This window comes from Giraffa tippelskirchi, chromosome 11 (genome assembly GCF_054371585.1).
Source record: "Giraffa tippelskirchi isolate mGirTip1 chromosome 11, T2T-mGirTip1v1.2.pri, whole genome shotgun sequence".
Lineage (NCBI taxonomy): Eukaryota > Metazoa > Chordata > Mammalia > Artiodactyla > Giraffidae > Giraffa > Giraffa tippelskirchi.
Window position 1 is genome coordinate 108,938,447 of NC_137285.1, and position 20,185 is coordinate 108,958,631.

General features: G+C 45.6%; 1 protein-coding gene across 9 annotated transcripts in view; it reads right to left on the minus strand.

Annotated features, from left to right (window-relative positions):
- The window catches only part of SCN3B (sodium voltage-gated channel beta subunit 3), a 72,424-nt gene that overhangs the window by 10,537 nt on the left and 41,702 nt on the right, over nt 1-20,185 (minus strand). The window contains exons 1-5 of one of the 9 annotated variants that reach the window (XM_081541431.1): nt 17,407-17,439; nt 16,372-16,558; nt 15,885-16,063; nt 6,839-7,002; nt 3,443-3,668 (exon numbers count right to left, since the gene is read on the minus strand). In XM_081541431.1, the coding sequence (XP_081397557.1) occupies nt 3,443-3,668; nt 6,839-7,002; nt 15,885-15,939 (445 nt within the window). In that variant the 5' untranslated portion in view covers nt 15,940-16,063; nt 16,372-16,558; nt 17,407-17,439. Of the gene's footprint in view, nt 1-3,442; nt 3,669-6,838; nt 7,003-15,884; nt 16,064-16,371; nt 16,791-16,894; nt 17,031-17,270; nt 17,441-20,185 lie in introns of those variants that run through there. The other 8 variants (XM_081541432.1, XM_081541435.1, XM_081541434.1 and 5 more) reach the window with 8 other exon arrangements.

Sequence of the window (20,185 nt, forward strand, 5' to 3'; positions counted from 1 at the left end):
AGTGAAAGAGGAGAGTGAAAAAGTTGGCTTAAAATTCAACATTCAGAAAACTAAAATCATGGCATCTGGTCCCATCACTTCATGGCAAATAGATGGGAAAACAATGGAAACAGTGACAGACTTTATTTTGGGGGGCTCCAAAATCACTGCAGATGGTGACTGCAGCCATGAAATTAAAAGACGCTTGCTCCTTGGAAGAAAAGCTATGACCAACCTAGACAGCATATTAAAAAGCAGAGACATTACTTTGCCGACAAAGGTCTGTCTAGTCAGAGCTATGGTTTTTCCAGCAGTCATGTATGGATGTGAGAGTTGGACTATATAGAAAGCTGAGCACCAAAGAATTGATGCTTTTGAACTGTGGTGTTGGAGAAGACTCTTGAGAGTCCCTTGGACTGCAGGGAGATCAAACCAACCAGTCCTAAAGGAAATCAGTCCTGAATATTCATTGGAAGGACTGATGCTGAAGCTGAAACTCCAATACTTTGGCCACCTGATGCGAAGAACTGACTCATTGGAAAATACCCTGATGCTGGGAAAGATTGAAGGCAGGAAGAGAAGGGGACGAAAGAGCATGAGATGGTTGGATGGCATCACTGACTCAATGGACATGAGTTTGAGTAAGCTCCAGGAACTGGTGATGGACAGGGAAGCCTGGCGTGCTGCAGTCCATGGGGTCACAAAGAGTCGGACACGACTGAGCGACTGAACTGAACTGAACTGAGGGCTACTCTTCAGCTGCAGTACATAGGCTTCTTGTGGTGGTGGTTTCTCTTGCATAGCATGGGCTCTAGCGTGCACAGGCTTCAGGAGTTGAAGCACTTGGACTCAGTAGTTGCGGCTCGAGGGTTCTAGAGTGTGGGCTCGGTAGTTGTGGCGCACAGGCTTAGTTGCTCCTCAGCATGTGGACTCTTCCCAGTCCAAGGATGGAACCTGTGTCCCCTGCATTGGCAGGCAGATTCTTCACCACTGGACCACTAGGGACGTCCCCTGTCTCTGTTTAAGTGCAGAAAGCAGGGACTTCCCTGGTGGTCCAGTGGTGAAGAATCTGCCTTCAAAGGCAGAGTACGCAGGTTTGGATCCTGGTCGGGAAACTAAGGTCCCACATTTTGTGTGGCCTCTGAGTCTGTGTAAAAAATAAATTTTTTAAAATGCAGTAGCCAGCAGTTGTACTGTAGGAAGCTGTCCTTAGTAGCTTCATTAGCCTTTAGGTGAAGAGAAAAATTTCTGTCTTAGAGCCGGGAGATGAGGGTCAGTCCAGCTTGAACAGAGAGAAGGGGGAGGGTCTGGGACCATGGGGGCGGAGCAGACATGGGGGTGTGTCATGGTAGGGGGGGCAGCATGAGAGCAGGGAATATCTGGGAGTTGGGGTGGAGAGGGCTGCCAAGGGACCACAGGGGGTGGGGAAGAAAGCAAAAGTGGCAGAGACTGGGACGGTGCTGGGGGGGAAAGACGCAATGGAAATAGAGCAAATAGAGGCAAAGACCTGGACTGCAATCCTGCTTCTGGCGCTAAGGTGCTTCATGTGCAGGCAAGCCTTCCTCTTCAGAGCTCTGTCCCTCAGCCACAAAATGGGGGACCACAGCTGCACCCTCCAATCATTGGGGTAGTCATTCCAACTCACATACACCAGACGGCACCCCAACCAGCTGAACTCACACACGCAGCAGTGGTGCAGAGCCATCTACACCAAAGGAAAGCCCCCTGGGGGATTTCGATGCTTGTTCTTTGGTTAGAACCCCTAGATTTAAAGACAGCCAAGCTTCCTTCTAGCCCTAAGAGAGCCCGAGGGGCTCAGTGGCTCTGATAACAAACTTACTCTCCCTCTGTTCCTACCTAAGCCTGGCTCTGGTGCCCAGCAGGCGGACTGGCTCCACTTTGCCACACTTTCCACTGGCTGCACCACTCTGGAGGCAAAACCTTTGAGGGCAGGAGGTAGAAACAGTGGCAGCTTGCAAGCGTCTGGCAGTCACCAGCCGACAGTCCCGATTGTGAACAGTAGAGGGCGCCAGGCTCCCTTCCCCCGGGGAGCACAGGTGTGTAAACAGAAGAGGATCCCTTAGGGAGGTCTCAGCCCAAGCCCTTCCATGCACATGGAAGAGATGGGCTTGCAGAGGGGAAGTGGTTCATCACGTCTGAGCCAAGTGCCCTGAGCATCCCTGTGCACCACCAGGATTGACCTACCTTCCGTTTTAGTCTAGTCTAAATCATGACTAAATCATGACATCGCTCACTCTTGCTGTTCACTCTCTTTTGCTTTATGAATTTTATCACCATAACATGATACACTTGTGGCCTGGAAGTCAGGATTCCTGGCATCCTTTTCTAGGAAGAGCCTGGCTTTCATGTGACCTCTCCTACCTCTCCTGCCTCACAGCTTTCGTCTGTTCACCATCCTGCATCTTGGGGCAGCCAAAGCGCTGAGAACGTGCTGGAAATAGATGGTCTAGGAAAAGCTAGGTACAATGACATCATCATTTTGCCTGGGTGAGAAAACACAGAGGGAAATGCATATACCACTTTTCTGACACCTGAAGGAAAATTTGCAAGGGGCAAGGAGCCATGGTGCCCCAAACACGCGTCTGTTAAAAGCAGAACAAGAACAGTTCTAAGTTCACCTTCACGATTCTGGACTCAATTGCAACAAACATTTGAGTTAGAATGATGAGAGGACTTCCCAGCCTAACAAGAAATCACCTGGGGGAAATCTGAAAAAATGTTAAGACTAGAGAGCTAAACATCTTTCCCCTTCTCCCAGCTGAACATGAAATTATGGAATGAGAGACACCATGCCTGGAGAAGGGGTTGCTTATATGATTACTGTGGAGGGAGACAGATGACAAAGACTGTCAGACTTTGATTGAGAGCACTGGTTCTCAAAGTGTGGTCCCCAGCAGCATCAGTATCACCTGACAATTTGTTAGTCACATAAATTCTCAGGCTCTGTGTACGAAATCAGAAAGGTTGGGTTTAAGAAGTCTTGCAGGCAAATCTGAGGCTGGCTGAAGTTTGAGCGCCACCTGTTGAGAGGTTCATATGGATCACAGACAGGAGGGTAGATGACCTCTAGGGAACCTCAGGAGATTTCTCTGAGCCCATGGAATCAGAGATTCAGCACAGGCCAGAGAAGAAGATGGAGCTGACTTGGCAGCTTTTGGCTTCATGGAAGCTATCCTTTATCTCTGAGGGTGTGAATCCACGGACCAAGTAAAGATTCCTGCATTATCATCTCTAAGCCTTTCTGCTTTGAGGAAAGGCACAGAGAGAGGCAAGCTCTCGGGGAGCTTGCCAGAAGCTGGGCACTCCAGGAAGACAAGCCAGTGGTGGTAATTTTAGATCTCACCACTCCAAATACATGGGGGTTTGCATTCTTCAAGGGGCTCGTTTGTATGGAGACCCACTGGTCTTCCCTCCCCTGAGAGAGCCTGTGCCCTAGCCTTACCCTCCTCAGTAACACGGAGGGGGATCAGCCGGGTGGTCTTCACGAAGGGGCGATGTGCCTCGAACTCAAACTCCCGGGACACGTTGCAGGTGTAGAGGCCGGAATCGTTCAGGGTGACGTTGAGCACAGTGATGGACACGTCCTGCAAGTCTTTGCTCCCGTTCCACTGCAGGCGCCCCTGGAAGGGGCTCTCCACCTCCTGGTGGCCATTCCGATACTCGTAGATCTGTACATGGAGAAGCAGTGGGGGAGGGCCATGAGAGAAGACAGGGGAGAGGTGAGGACAGGGCAGAGAAAAGGACTAGATGGTGCCTGGAGGGGGGAAGGGGATGATGTGACCAGGAGTTCCCAAATGCGGGAGTGGGGTGGAGGCTCAGAGGTGGGCAGGGAAGAGAGAAAAGGCAGGGTGGGCAAAGGCACAGGGGGTCAGGGCACGTGGACGTGGAAGGAAGGGGTAGGCAGGAAAAGGAGGTGGGAAGAAAGAGAATGGAGGAAGATGAGTGACGCATACAGGAGACTGAGAGAAAGGAAGGACTGGAAGGATACGGAAAAAAAGAACAAGAGAGAAAGATGTGCCGTGGGGGCCGCCAGCAAGAAATGGAAGCACAGGGGCAGCTTCATTTGTCATGAAGGACCTGAGAGCTCTGGCCTCCAAATGTGACTCTTGGAGTTGAACCCCATTGAGGGGACATGGGCAGTTGGGGCCAGGCCACAAGAAGGGGACCCAGGCTGTTTGAGTGGCCCAGATGAGCAGAGAGCTGTCAGTGATGTCCACACATCAGCTCTTCCACTCTGGGTAGAATTAGATCTGATCTCTATGTTTCTTTTTCTCCAACACGTCCACCTTCTGACATACCTATTTTTTCCCCCTCTACAGCTGTGCAGTTCATCTCATCTCTGCTGGCCACACGTGGCTACTTACATTAAAATTCAAATTACTAGGAATTAAATAAAATGTAAAATTCTGTTTTTCAGTTGCACTAGCCCCATGTCAAATGTTCAGTGCCACCTATGCCTGTTGGCTACTGAGTTGGATAGCACGAATATGGAATGTTTTCATCCTCACAAAAATTCCTATTACCATTACTCTGTATTTCCAGCACAATTTTTAAAGCTTCTTTTCCTCCATCTGAGCCATCTTTTTACTTTGGGCAGGCCTGGAAGCAGAGCAGGTGGCTGGCATATAACCAGGCCTGAGGCTCATGGGGACCTCTCCACCTGATTAAGATGTCCAGGCTCCTGTAACACTAGCTCCTGGACACTAGCCTTGGTCAAGGTCAGCCCTGAGCTGGGTACTGGGAAGGCTACTGTCCCAGGCCTGGCACCTGATTGGAGCAAAGCCACTTCAGAATGACATGTCCAGCCTAGAATTAGAAATGAGCCCAGCTTTAGGAGAGCTAGAGACAAAAGCAAGCAAAATTCAATTTCATCCTAATGTTGTCTCCATTAGGTCTTTGTGGAGAAAAAACTTGCCTCCAGGAAGATGAGGCAGTACAGTAAAAAGGGCTTTGTATCTGCTCTCAGACAACCTGTTTCATACCTAAGCTCTCTTACTAACTAAACTTCTTTGATTAGTTGTCTCATTTGTGTGTATGTGTGCCTGTGTATTGGGCTTTCCAGGTGGCTCAGCGGTAAAGAATCCACCAGCCAATGCAGGAGACACATGAGACGTGGGTTCAATCCCTGGATTGGAAAGATCCCCTGGAGGAGGAAATGGCAGTCCACTCCAGTATTCTTGCCTGGAGAATCCCATGGACAGAGGAGCCTGTCGGGCTACAGTACATAGGATCCCAAAGAGTTGGACTGAGCATGCATGCACATGTGTATGTGTGCTTGTGCGTGTTCTCAATCAAACACTTATATAGTGTTTCCTATATCAGAACTATTCTAAACATGCTAAAAATTATAGCTCATGGGACTTCCTTGGTGGTCCAGTAGTTAAGACTCAGCGCTTTCACTGCACAGGGCATGATTTTGACCTCTGGTCAGGAAATTAAGGGGCTTCCCTTGTGGCTCAGCTGATAAAGAATCCACCTGCAATGTGGGAGACCTGGGTTTGATCCCTGGATTGGGAAGATCCCCTGGAGGAGGGAAAAGCTACCCACTCCAGTAATCTGGCCTGGAGAATTTAATGGACAGTATAGTCCATGGCGTTGCAAAGAGTCGGACACGACTGAGCAACTTTCACTTTCAGGGAATTAAGATCCCACATGCCACATGATACAGCCAAAAATGAAATAAATAAAAATTATAGCTCAAGAGTCCTGGTAACATGTCTATGAAGTAGCTATAGCTTATATCCCCATTTTAGAGATAAGGAAAGTGAGGCACAGAGAGGTTAAGCAATTTGTCCAAGGACAAAAGTTAATAAGTTGTGGAGTCAAGAACCAATCCCATGCAGCCTGGCCCCAGAGAGAATGAAAGTGTGAATAACTGTCATCCCCAGGTTGGTGCTCAGATTATATAACCACCATTTTTGCACTGGCACCAACCAATCAGACTAACATTGGTCATGGCTGAGCCCTCAGTTCCCAGATCGCAAGAAGGTCGGAGGTTCCTATGGGAAGGATGGTGGTGGAGCCACTTGGGAGGTTTAGCACAAGTAACCACTACAGGATGATGACTCAAACACCTTACCCACTGATGTACGTGTACTAGTTGACCATCAGCCTTGGTCACCCCTGACATTCTTACTTCAAGGGTGAGATGGAGAGACATAAATGAGTTAAACCTATGTTATTCCATTTAATAATATTAAAAAACTTAGCGTTATTTTAATTTTTAAATAAATTTATTACTTTTGGCTGGGCCTTCCTTGCTGCACAAAGGCTCTCTCTAGTTCCATCATGTGGGGGCTTCTCTTCTTTGTGGAGGACGGGCTTCTCACTGCAGTGGCTTCTCTTGTTGTAGAGCACAGGCTCTAGGGCTCGAGGGCTTCAGTAGATGTGGTACACGGGCTGAGTTGCCCTGCAGCATGTGGGGTTTTCCCAGACCAGGGATTGGCAGGTGGATTCTTAACCACTAGACCACCAGGGAAGTCCTTCAGTTTTTCTACTAATTTAATCCATCCAGTAGGATGGTGCAGAGATTCAATGAAAACACCTGCCTAGTGGGGTGACTGATGCACAGTGGGCTCTAAATACTATTTATGTCTTTCCTCCCCTCATTCTGTTTATAACCAGGAGTGCTCGAAGCTGGCCGGGCGCCCTCCCTTTCCCAGAGGCTGGGCTACACTAAAGCTGTCAGTTATCTGCAGAGGAGCTGTCTCTCTTTGGAGAGAAAGAGCCAGTGTTTGTCCGATCATCATTCCCCCAGACTGTCAGGAGCCAGGCGCACAAAGGAAACAAAGGAGCAGAGGCCAGCAAAGGAAAGGCCAGAGTCAGCAGTCAGACATACAAGGAAATCTTTACCGCCCTCGGGCCTGTAGAACCATTCCACCACCGTGGTGGCCTCCACCTCCTCCCTCTTCATGCAGGAGATGCAGCGCAGCTTCATGGGGTTGCCCTGAACCGCCTCGGTCTCCGAGGGCACTTCCACACACACGGGGAAGCAGACGCCGACTGGAGAGAGTCCAGGAGACAGGGAGGGGACAGAGGGAAGTGTTGGGCAGAGGGAAGGGAGAGCAAGGAGGGGAGGAGGAGAGACAGAGAAGGAAGAATCATGAGACACACTGGAAAACAGCATGCACATGTAAGTAGCTCCCCAAGAACCCACTCTCCCAACCGGGAGGGATGAGCTGGCATTGACTGAGAGGCTCACCGGAAACAGTGGGTGGTGAGCAGCACATATCTGAGCCCTGCCCTCAAAGACTCAGCATCTAGGTGCGAAACAGGGTACCTCTGCATCCCCCCGTTGACTGCCATGCACCCCTTCACTGAACTAGCATCCGCTGAAATCTACCCTATGACAGGCCTGATGCTGAGATACAAAGTTGCACAAAATACTCACCATGCCCTCAAGGCATTTATAGTCTAGCAGGGAACACACACTCCTAAGTGTCATGAAACCAGACCGTGGTGACTGACATACTAGTAATGTGCTCTGTTCCCAGAGGAGGGGCAGTTATTTCTGGCTGAGCTAGGGAGAGAGGAAGATAAGGATGGTGAGACTTGAGGCCAGAAAGGGAGATCGGACCCATGTTGTGGGGACCTCTATATGTGCTGCACAATAGGAGGGGGCATACGTTTTAAAGCCATGGAGAGATGTAAGCATATCTGTGTTTTACGGGAAATGTAGGTAATTCTGAGGCATGGTGGAGGGTAGAGCAGCAAGGAGGAGAACGGTGAGCTGACCGTGGGCCTGGGGCGATGCTTCATGCAAAAGAGGAGAGACACAGTTAAAAATCGGGAGGGGGAAACTAACACAACATTGTAAAGCAATTATACTCCAATAAAAAAGCAAATAACAGCAAAATCTCACACCACACAAAAAAATATATGAAAGAATCACATGAAAAAAGACACGTAAAAAATTAGAAGAGAGTAGTAACAAACATGTTCAAGTTTCTTAAAGGGAGAGAATTTTAAAACGTCAGTTATTTCTATATCAAAAAACATACAAAACAAAATAGAAAAATAAACGCACAGTGGTAGAAGCGAAAAACATTGGGGTGGGGGTCAGATTGGAGGACACCTTGTATGCCACCTAGAGGTCTGGACTTATAGTTCCTGCCCCCTAGAAACTTGTGGCCCATTAAAGACGGTAAGTACATCAGACTGAAAATTCAGAATGAATCAAAAGTGGGACGTGGCTGCCCACAAAGCAAGTGCAAATGTGGGCTGTGTTAACAGATGTAGCTGCAGAACAAAGGAGGAACAGTTCCTCTGTACTGCTCAGAACAAATCTGGACTATGAAGATCAGTTCGGGGTGTCACAGTGTACAAAAGGAAGTTTGCATGTGCAGAGGAAGGCAAGATGGAGAGGGTATGGGGCAAAGTCTGGTAAGAACAAAGCAGGGTGGCCGGGCGTGCTTAGCTTGGACACTGACACATCTGTCTTCAAATAATTGAAGGACGAGAAAATAGATTTCTGTGGAAGAGAAAATAGATTCTGACCAGCTCCAAAAGTTACATGAAAGTAAGGCTTGCTCAATTAAAAACATTTTTTTCTTTTCTGGTGCTAAAGCTGTTAATGAATGCAAAAGACTCTTTGGTAAGACAGTTTACACCTTATACAGAAGGTTCAAAAATGAGATGAGCATCAAGGATTCTTACATGAGAACTTTTAACCCCTCCTGAGGCTACCTCCTCATTAATGATAAAACAGAGCCCCTGAAAATTAAATAATACACATTGTCATTTAAAAACTCGGTCCACTGTGAATGGTCGGTCTGTTCTTCTACAGGCAAACAGTTCTTTCTAAAAGCAGAGGAAAGCTTTATTCAGAGCTTAAAATGAGATTGACCAACTAATTAAGAGTGAAAAATTAAATAGCTGACTTAGAAGGGAACAAATTTAATTTTTAGACATAGAGTTTAAAAACTAGAGGCACTATGATAAAGTTTAGCACATTGAGATAAAATAAATTTCATTGGTTTAGTTTTAAAACACTTAGCAAGCTGGGACTGCATTTATTGGGCAGCCTGCAAGAGGCTCTCCTGCTTTTGAATATTTGTTGTTGTTGTTCAGTCACTCAGTCGTGTCTGACTGCAACCCCATGGATTGCAGCACTCCAAGCTCCCCTATCTTTCACTGTCTCCTGGAGTTTGCTCAAATTCATGCCATTTCAAATTCATTTCACATGTTTCTGCATATGGGTCATCTCTTTAACAGGGGGAGGGTCCTTATCCAGAGAGAACTGATCAGAAACATTTTCAGAATGTGATGAATTTGAAGTCTTGAGCATAGGCCCCCTTTTTTTTTTTTTGTTAAAGAAAGCATAGTCTGTGCAAAAGTTTGTGAGTGGACAGAGATGTAGAGAATATGCATTGAAAACCCCATGTAGCAAGGGAGTCTTGAGGCACATATTTAATGAGATATGGTAGAGATGCTGCTGCTGCTAAGTCGCTTCAGTCATGTCCGATTCTGTGCAACCCCATAGACGGCAGCCCACCAGGCTCCCCCATCCCTCAGATTCTCCAGGCAAGAACACTGGAGTGGGTTGCCATTTCCTTCTCCAAAGCATGAAAGTGATAAGTGAAAGTGAAATCGCTCAGTCGTGTCCGACTCTTAGCGACCCCATGGACTGAAGCCTACCAGGCTCCTCCGTCCATAGGATTTTCCAGGCAAAAGAGTACTGGAGTGGGGTGCCGTTGCCTTCTCCATGGTAGAGATGAGTTAATTCAATGAAGATGATTTCAGAGCAAAATAGGAAAATGTTCCAAGTAATATACAGTTACACTTATAGAGGCAGGAGGAAGATGGCATTGGGCAACTGAAGGCTAGGGTTTGATAGATTGTTTTGTTTTATTTGTGTTTTTCCTTTTTCATCTGCACTGAAAGGGCTTGTGGGATCTTAGTTCCCCTACCAGATATGGACCACAGGTCTCTACAGTGAAAGCACCAAGCCCTAACCACTAGACTGCTAGGGAATTCCCAGTTTGATAGATGGTTTAATCTCTCTGAGACTTAGTTTATTCATCTACAAAATGCTGGAAATAATATCTAATAAATTTGTCATGGAAACTATGGGGCGATTTCTACAAACATGTTCTGTACAAAGGATCATCAGAGACAGCCTCACTGAGAAGATGACATGGAGCAGGCACTGAAGGAAAGAAAGGAGGGAGCAAGCTATATGAATATCTGTGTGAAAGTGTGCAGAGGAGAAAGCAACTCGAGAGTCCTAGGATGGGAGTGTGTTGGCAAAAGCAAAGAGCAGAATAAACTACAGGGAACAGGAACTTCCCTGGGGGCCAGTGATCAAGAATCTGCTTTCCAGTGCCAGGAATATAGGTTCAATTCCCTGGTCTGGGCACTAAGATCCCACATGTCTCAGGTTTGTGCTGCAACTAAGACCACATGCAGGCAAAAATAAGATTTTGGGGGCATTGCGCTGGGTCTTCGTTGCCGCATGTGGACTTCCTCTAGTTGTGGTGAGCGGGGTCTGCTCTTCGTTGTGGTGTTTGGGCTTCTCATTCCGGTGGTTTCTCTTCTTGTGGAGCACAGGCTCTGGGTGCACAGGCTTCAGTAGTTGTTGCATGGGGGCTCAGTAGTTGGGGTCCATGGGCCTAGTTGCTCTGAGGCACGTTGAATCCTCCCAGACCAGGGATCGAACCTGTATTACCCGCATTGGGGGCAGGCGGATTCCTAACCACTATACCATCAGGGAAGTCCCAAGATATTTTAAAAGATAATAATCAAGTACAGGGAACAAAGTGAGAATAGAAGGAGACAAGGTAGAAGAAATAAACCAGGACCGGATCGCGGCTGCCCTTGTAGACCATGACTAGAACTTTGGCTTCTGCTTTGAATGACATGGGAGCACTGGAGGGTTCTGAGTGGAGGAATGGCATGACATGATCTGACTGCTCTGTTGAGAATAAACTGAAGAGGTGAGGAAGGACAGGGTGGAAGCAAACAGAACAGTTAAAAGGCTGGTTCAGGGATCAGACTGAGAGATGGTTCAATGATTCTGCTTGGATGAAGATAGCAATAGAGCTGCTGGGCTTGAAAATGTAGTTTGCTGGACTAACATCCTTGAATAGGTGTAAGATGATGTCCTCCAGTGAACAAGTGGATGAGTAGGCCTTAGCTATAAACACAGTTGGTTCATTTATAGTAAAAGAGGGGAAGGCAGAATATATGTAGTCAGGATGGTCAGCAGGGCATAGCAGCCTCTCTTTGTCCTGAGATGCCTCTGAGTAATGCAATCATCAGAGAGTAAGCCCCACTGATTACCTTCTCTTTGCCAAAGTCCAGTCTGAAGTCCTAAGAAAGAACTCTGCTCATAAAGTCAATTAAATTCATGAGGTTCCAGATAAGACATTGAAAAATGGCCACAAAATCCACTCATCCTTATTCGCTTTCCCTTTGCAATATGACTTGCTTCTTGGAAAAGACCCTGATGCTGGGAAAGATTGAGGGCGAGAGAAGAAGCAGGTGACAGAGGATGAGATGATTGGATGGCATCATCGACTCAGTGGACATGAGTTTGAGCAAACTCTGGGAGATAGTGAAGGACAAGGAAGTCTGGTGTGCTGCAGTTTATGTGGTCACAAAGAGTTGGACACAACTTAGTGACTGAACAACAACTCCTTCCATCCAGAGGTAAAGTATATTTCTCCACCCTGTGAGTCTCCAGTATACCACTTCCTCTCTTTCCATAAAATCCTCTAGATTTCTAGAAAAGACTGTACATATGGTAGACATTCAACCCACCCTGCTGATTGTAAGTAAGAAACTCCTGGAATAATCTTGACCAAATCATTTGACCTTTGGTCTCCTCTTCTGTTTCCATAATAATAATGCAGAAACATGAGAAGGAAGAATAGACTGGCTATGATTATATTTAACTAAGGAATAGCATTAATCTATCTATATTAAGCAGTGGATAGTAATGTGTATGTAACCAACTCCTCTAACCTCTCTCTTCTTTGGTTGTCTGGTTATATTGCCCCTCTTGACTTTGCTCTACACTGCTTTCCTTTGTAATAAGAAAATAAAGGCTTTGATTAGAAAGTAAAACTTTCCAGAAAGAGGTAATAAATGACTTTATTTGTAGATATGAACACCCTGAAATGACTTGGTCTATCAGATCTAGCTAGTCATTTAGCAAAGCCTTGAGAGAATGAGATGCAAAATGGGTTGCTGGGGGAAAAGAGGAAAACATTCCCCAACACAACAGACATCTGGAGAGTAGACCTGGAGAGGAAGAGCTGAGAAGATACTAGGAGGTGATGAGTAAGGTCCTAGGCTTGGGAGAGGGGTGGAAGAGTGGCTCCAGAGATATGAGAGGACAGATGCCCACCTTGCAATCCTATATAGATAGCAACAGGTGTGACCATAAGAGCTACAACAAACACTAGAAGGCCAAATTCACAAGATAAGCATTCTCTACAAGTCCTTTCTCCTTCCCTGCACTTATTTTCTCATCTCTAAATTGGAAACAACACTACTTTCCCCTACTAACACCACTGGATTGCTATGGGGACCAAATATTCATTTGAAAACTGCTTTGTAAACTGTAAAGCACTAGGCAAGTGTGGATTTATTATTACTACTACTATTTACTTTAATGAAGGAAATGTAGAATTTTGTTCAATTCATGCAGAAAATAAAAGAATGGAAAAATTGCATTCACATTTGCATCATGTGACAAATCAGTTTGGGAAGGGTGAATGCATCTAAGCTAAGTGTTTTTCAATACTGGAATGGCATGCAAATAAAATGAGATTGCATTTGTGAAGTAAGGCCTTCTCTCTAACATTTAATGGCAAGGTTTCCTGAACTATCTCTTTCTCTTTTTAAGTGTGTGTGCCTTTTTTTAATTAATTTATTTTTTTAAATTTATTTTTCATTGGTGGGAAATTGCTTTACAATATTGTTTTGGTTCCTGCCGTACAACAGTGCAAATCAGCCGTAATTATACATACATGTCCTCCCTCTCTAGCCTCACTCCCTTTCCCCATCTCATCCTCCCAGGTCATCACAGACTGCCAGACTAGGCTCCCTGTTCTACATAGAAACTTCTCACCAGCTATCTATTTTACACATGGTACTGTATATATGTTGATGCTACTTTCTCCATTAGTCTCACCCTCTCCTTCTCCTGTGTCCACAAGTCCATTCTCTATATCTGAGGCTCCATTCCTTCCCTGCAAATAGGCTCATCAATACCATTTTTCTAGATTCCATATACATGCATTAATATATGATATTTCTTTTTCTCTTTCTGACTTACTTCACTCTGTTCAAGATTCATCCACTTCACTGGAACTGACTCAAATATGTTCTTTTTATGGCTGAGTAATATTCCATTGTATATATGTACCATATCTCCTTTATTCATTCATCTGTCGATGTACATCTAGGTTTCTTCCATGTCCTAGCTATTGTAAACAGCACTGCTATGAACACTGGGGCACATGCATCTTTTTCAAGTATGGTTTTCCCAGGGTATATGCCCACTAGAGGGATTGCTGGATCATATGGTAGTTTTATTCCTAGTTTTTTAAGGAATATCCATACTGTTCTTGGAGAAGGAAATGGCAACCCACTCCAGTATTCTTGCCTGGAAAATCCCATGGACAGAGGAGCCTGGCGGGCTACAGTCCATGAGGTTGCAAAGAGTCAGACACGACTGAGCGACTAACACACACACACACACGCATACTGTTCTCCATAGTGGCTGTATCAATTTACATTCCCACAAACAGTGCAAGAGGGTTCTCTTTTCTCCACACCCTCTCCAGCATTTATTGTTTGTAGAGCTTTTGATGATGGCCATTCTGACTGGTGTGAGGTGCCTCTTACCCTTTTGTAGTTTCTCAACTTGGTGAACCATGTTCAGAAGCTAAAGATGGACAAGGATAGGTGTAACACATATACTTCTTCCAAAGGTTTTTTTTTTTTTTTTTTTTGCAGGGAGATTGAAGGGTGGAGAGGAAGGTGAGCACTCTGCCATTTTAGCAATAGTCTGTAAATTATTTCCCTACCATTCAACTGTGCAGTTAAAAATGATGTTAGATATCTGCCCCAACTTCCAGACTTATGTATTTCTAAATACACTTATATGAGGAACCAAATACTCTTAGATTATTACACGAAAAGCTAATGGCAGAGATAAGACTCTGATCCAGGCTTTGTAAGTCCTAGTCAAAATGTCCTAGACTACAGCATATTCTCCCCTCCACTAGAATTCAGGCAAAGACAATAAAAACTTAAATTAGGGTTTGGGAAGAAAGGCTTTGTAGAATATCACTCTGAGCTCCTCTACAACTTCACCTGTCATTGCTTTACTCGTGTTCTTTCTTACGCAGCCCGAAGAACCTCTCCTAAGCCTCATGTCCCTAGTCTTCCCCTCCCCTGAGGAAATCTCAGCCTTTAGTCTTCAAGACAGGTGAGATCATTGGCAACCTATTATGTCTGCTTCATGTTCAGATCTGGTCTACTCTACTGGGAATGGATGGCGGTGAGTCTGCCCTTGGGACTGGCATTACTCTCCCTCTTTGTCCTTCCCACCCTGTCTCATCAGGCATTTGGTTCAATAGGAAGCTTGGCTCTGCTTCTGGTCACATGCAAAATCCAGATAACACTGGCAGCCAGAGTTAGTCATGGAGGCTTAATAAAGAGATAATAAGGTAAAGAGGCATTCCCATCAGCATATCTGCCACTGCACCAGCAAAATGAATTCCATGCCAACCATAGAGCATAATCCCACATACCTAGTTTCAGTAAGGTAGGTAGGCATGCTCACATCTAATTATCCTGGTTATTGCTTTTTAGCATGGAGGAAGGTAGCTAAGATGATGGCAAGCAATATATCAACTGGAGAGCACCTATATTTGACCTGAGGAAGTTGGCAAGATTGAATGCCCATAACTACACAACTATGCACACATACATGCACACGCACATGCACACGCACACACACACACACGCTGCTACTATCTCATCAATCCATTCAGATGCGCATACTAACATGCTCCAACACTAACTAACACACACATTCAGACCCTGAGGCATATACATCAATACAGTAAAGCATTCTCTCAGTTAGGCATCCAGACATTATCATGTAGACTCATTAACTTATGCCATACACATGCAGGCACCCCATTTCAAGCCCATCTCTAACACCACTCTGCTCAGCTTGACTGTTGCAAGTATAGGACTCCCTTATTTGGAGGAAGAAGGTCACCTCACTGCTTCACAATAGATAAACAAGAACCTATTTATCTTTGAAGGCAAAAAAATCCAGCTCCCCAAACACCAAAGCACCTTAGTTCCCCATGTTCATGAAAAAGAAAAAAGATGCAATTCCCTGGTGCCTATTCATCTAATATATTACTGCAAATGGCTGAAGCCTGTTTTACTTATTAAAATTAAACAGTAGGATCAACAATTAAAGTATTTTCACTCTCAAAATGCACACATCCAGATTTTTTAATGTATAAAAATTAATTTGAAGAACTCATTGAGAAATGAAATGCAACTGCAACAGAGTTTGTTTGTGTTTTTTTTTATATATAATGAACGTGACAGCGTTCTCTTTCAGCAACAGTAAAGGGGAAAAAAATACTTTGTAATTAGCAGGAAACGGGAGGAAGGGTGGGAAAACCACCAAGGGAGGTTCGGGAATAAAGCAGTAGAGGAGTAGAGAGGCCTTTTGCCAATCTCAAAATCCTAGCTCTCATGGAATCCCTCAGGATCCCATGTCTGGCAGACATGTACAGAGGGAAGCCAACCAGGGCTCCTTGTTATCACCAACAATATCAATGTGTTATTATTGTTAACATTATTACTGTTATCTGTATCTCGCATGGCAGGGTGCTGGTACTTACCCCACAAGATGAGCAGAAGAGAAGCCAGGGGCAACAATCTGTTGAAGGCAGGCATCTTTTTTTTTCAGCGGGTGGCTTCCGGGGCTAAACAGAGATTCCCTGGGTCAACAACTGCTCCCTCTCAGAGACTTTCGAGGAAACCCTCTGGGACGAACTGGCCCAAGGAGGCGACTTTCTCACTGAAATAAAGGCCAAGCGCCGGTGACTGGAGAGGCTCTGCGGGGTTTTGGAGCCAAGCGGGGGTTTCAGCTCCAAGCCACCCTAGCGGACCGCCCCAGTTCGAGGCAGCGGATCTGCAGCTCGGCGCGCTCTCCCCAGAGCCCGTTGCTGGGATCTGGATCAGCACCACGGACAGTGCCTTTCCCGCCCACCCCGGAACTTCCAGTCTCCTGTTTGCTCGTCGCTGAAAGCTTGGCTCGGAACCGAGCAGCCGACAAGCTCTAGGCGGCTGGGCTGTCGAAGGGGTCCATGTTAATCCACCTCTCACCTCCTTACGAACAGTTACGCTCCAACCAGGATCCACCCAGACCCGGGAGCGCCGGCTTCATCCGCCCTGGCGGCTTCGCCTACTGGGCGTGCCCATACACCCGAAACCAACAAGGGGCTGTCGTCTGAGCTACAAAATTCGTTCCACCTCGGTACCGTCCACACCCGCCGAGGCTCCCCGGGGAGATCTGGAGGGGCCAGGAAAGAGAAGGCAGGACCTTCTGTTTGGATGGCGATCTCAGAGGTGGGGCGGCAGGGGAGGGGGATGGACCCCCTTCCCGGGAGCTCGCCCACAAGATCGTGCAAGGGCCCTGACCCTGGGTGGCAGGTGACCAGCTGCCCTTCTCCAAGGCCCCCTAGACCGTGTGTGCTCAGTCAGCCTTGACATGCGCAGGCGGCTCTCCACCCTCACTGCCACCACGGACCCACCCCCTCGTGCAACACTCCCCACCCCCAAACAGGCGTGCCCCTCCCAGGGCCGATCACGGCTGCCGAGCGCGGGGGCGGAGCTCGGAGCTGCGCACCTCAGCCCCCGCGATTTCTCTGCTCGCCGGCTGTCTCCAGGTTTCCCTTTCACATCTCCACAAGTCTCCCCAGCAGGGGCACGCCTCCTCCCACCCATTCACACACCCCCCAGGCAACCCCACTCCGGCTAGCCTCCAGCTCCGGGAAGAGGAGGGCCAAATCTCTTGCAGGCAATGATTTGTGACGTCATCTGCAATGTACACTGTACATGGCTCCTGGCTTCTTTCCCGCGACCCCATCCCCTCCTTCTCTCCCGGTGTGTTCTTTGTCTAGCCTTGATCAGTTAGTTCCGGACACACTGAACGCAGCAAAATAATCGCTGCTTAGAAATAGGGTAAGAGTGAGGTGCACCTGTTCCCATATTCACCTCCTCACCCAGTGAGGTGATCCAGATGTCGGTTCAACAGTGCTGTTGGGGGTGGGGCAACTCTCTCTCGCTCTAATCACTCCCCGCTCCCCAGTTTAAAAGCAGATAGATTGTGGCTTGGCGTCTCCCAACTATTAGCCTTACCTAGTCCTAGCAGCTGTTTCAATGCCCCACCCCATCTCTGGAAGGGAAACCTGAGCCTTTAAATTTAGTTATAAACTCAAATTGACATAATAGATTAGGAATGCTTGGAACCGAGTGAAAGGTTAATACAAGAACCGTCCACCCCACCCCCTTCTCATTCCCTACTGCTCCCTTTCCAAAAGGGGAAGCTTGACATTGATATTCCAAAACAGAATGGCAGGGTAACAGCTGACTGTAAGTGAACCACATGCAGGAAATTCTCCCTCCTAACATATCACAGAGCAACAGAGTGTCCTTCTTCCTGGGCAGGGAGCCACTGGGCCATAAACTCTATGTTGCTTTGAAGACCTGCCCTGAATCAGTGTGTTAGACTTGGATGAGAAGTTAAAGTCGACTTAATTCAGCTTCCTTTCCAATTCTTGAATCCCCCAAGGACATTCCTGATGAACAGGCTTGGACTTTGTCAGTGGCCAAAGCTTACTGCTTCACAAGTTGGTTCCTTTGAATGTTGAAGAAAGTTCTTTATATTCTATTGAATTCTGTACACTCTTCCCTCCTCCCCAAACTCCATTAAGTGGCCCACAAACTGTCTTCTTAAATAGAGAGTTATGCTTCCCCATACTCCACTCCAGACTCTTTTGTTTGGGATTAAGTTTCATAAGTTTCTTTCAGTGTATTTTCTGGTCGGTTTCCAGCCCTTAATTACCCTTGTCACTGTCTCAGGAGGATTTTTAGTTTGTCGGCATGATTCTCAAAGTGACATCCAGAAGAGAAACTGATGTTTTCTGTGGAGTCTGGGCAGTGTAAATCCAGGAGAGTAATGGCCACACTTGCTTTAGATGGTGTGTCTGTCCAGTTACATTTGCAGTTGTATCTCACTTATAATGAGCTATGGTCAATTAAATTCTCTTAAGTATTTTTCACTCAACCTGTTGCAGAATTATCTTGGACTTGTACAGGGTATCTTAGGGGAAAAAATCTGTATTTATCGCTATTAAAATTTATTAGTTTCTTATCCCATGCTATTAACACTTGTATTGAATCCAGATTTAATTATCCAACATCTCTTTCCTTTAGCTTTGTTTCATCTTTAGGCTTGACAATCACTTGACCCAAATATAGACTTTTTTTAATGGATAGGAAAAAACAAAAAAGAGTTCTTTGGCATGATCTGAGAGACCGTCCTCTAGTTTGACTAATTATGCTCCTTTGGTATTATATTGGTATTGTGAATATATTTGGTGTTGTGATTATAGCTCAATCACAAATAAATACACAAACATATCTCCAAATTTTCCATATTTGTATCATAACACATTCTGAAAATTTAAAACAAAGGTTATATGGGATTTCCCTGGAGGTCTGGTGGTTAAGACTCTGTGCTTCCACTGCAGGGGGCACGGATTCCATCTCAGTGATAGTCAGAGAACTAAGACCCCATGTGCCTTGAGGTGCAGGCAAAAAAATCAATCAATCAATAAATAAAACAAAGGGTATATGTGAGAGGAACCAGACTTATAATGATCCAGATAAGAGAGGTTTACATTTACATAGAAACAGATTTTCAGCAATATATTTCAAACCATTCCAGAGTGAAATGAATTACCTTTTGTTATGTTCAAGCAGTTGTTACGCAAAGAGTTACTGGGATGTTGTAGAAAAAAAATCTTCTGTAAGTTAGAAATTTGGTATGGATTGTTGATGAAGTTCCAATCAGAGACTTCCCTGGTGGTCCAGTAGTTAAGACTCCATCCTCCCAATACAGGGAGCCTGGGTTTGAGCCCTCATCAAGGAACTAAGACCCCACATGCCACAACTAAGATCCAGTGCAGCCAAATAAATAAATATTTAAAAAAATTTTTCCAATCATCTTTGAGATTCAATGATTTTATTGAAAGTCTCACCAAATATATAGAGTGATTGAAATGTTTTCAGTCTGATAATCCTATCAACCACTACACTACAGCCATCACCACCACTGCAGCACGAATTGGCTTAATTTTACATAATTTTGTCTTATGTTTGTGCTGATTCCTAATTATCACAATGTTCTTTTTAAAATATTTTCCAATCCCATTTTAAATAGTCACCTTGAGAATTTTACATGAGATTTTAAGAACGATGTACTTGCCTCTAGTTTGTGCAAGCCACTTCCCCTGTCTCCCCTCTATTGAAAACAGGAGCATTTGGTTTTTTCAGTCTTCTGACATTTCCTTTGATTTTTGGCAGTAGACCTCAGTCACTTTCACAAGTACCTTTAGTTCCCTGAAGTACCTCTCGCTTTGTTCTAAGAGTTTGTAATTCATTTAACTTAAGTTATCCCTTCCTCCTTTCTGCCATTTTGGCTTCAATCCTTTTTTGCTGTTTTTATTTTTTGTTGGTGGTGGTATTGTTTATTTATTTTTACCTCTTTCCAACTTGATGTTATCTTCTGCCCCTTATAGTTGAGGGTGAAGCCAGAGCCAGACAAGCCAGAGCACTCTTTGTATCCTATGAGACCACGCACACTTCTTGCTTGAAGCCCTTCAGTTGCATTTCACTGGATAATAAAATAATTAAAATCTAGACTCCTCTCTATGGTCTAGCAAGCCCTGCCCTGAACTCTGCCTGTCTCTTCACACTTGGGTCTACCATTCCCTGTCTTGTCCACAGCGTTCCAGTTACACTTGACTTTTTAAATATGTACCTCAAACTTATCAAGCTCTTTCCCATAATAGAGCCTTTGCATGAGCTGTCCCCTCTACCCAGAATGCTCTTCATCCTGTGGCCGGTTTCTTAT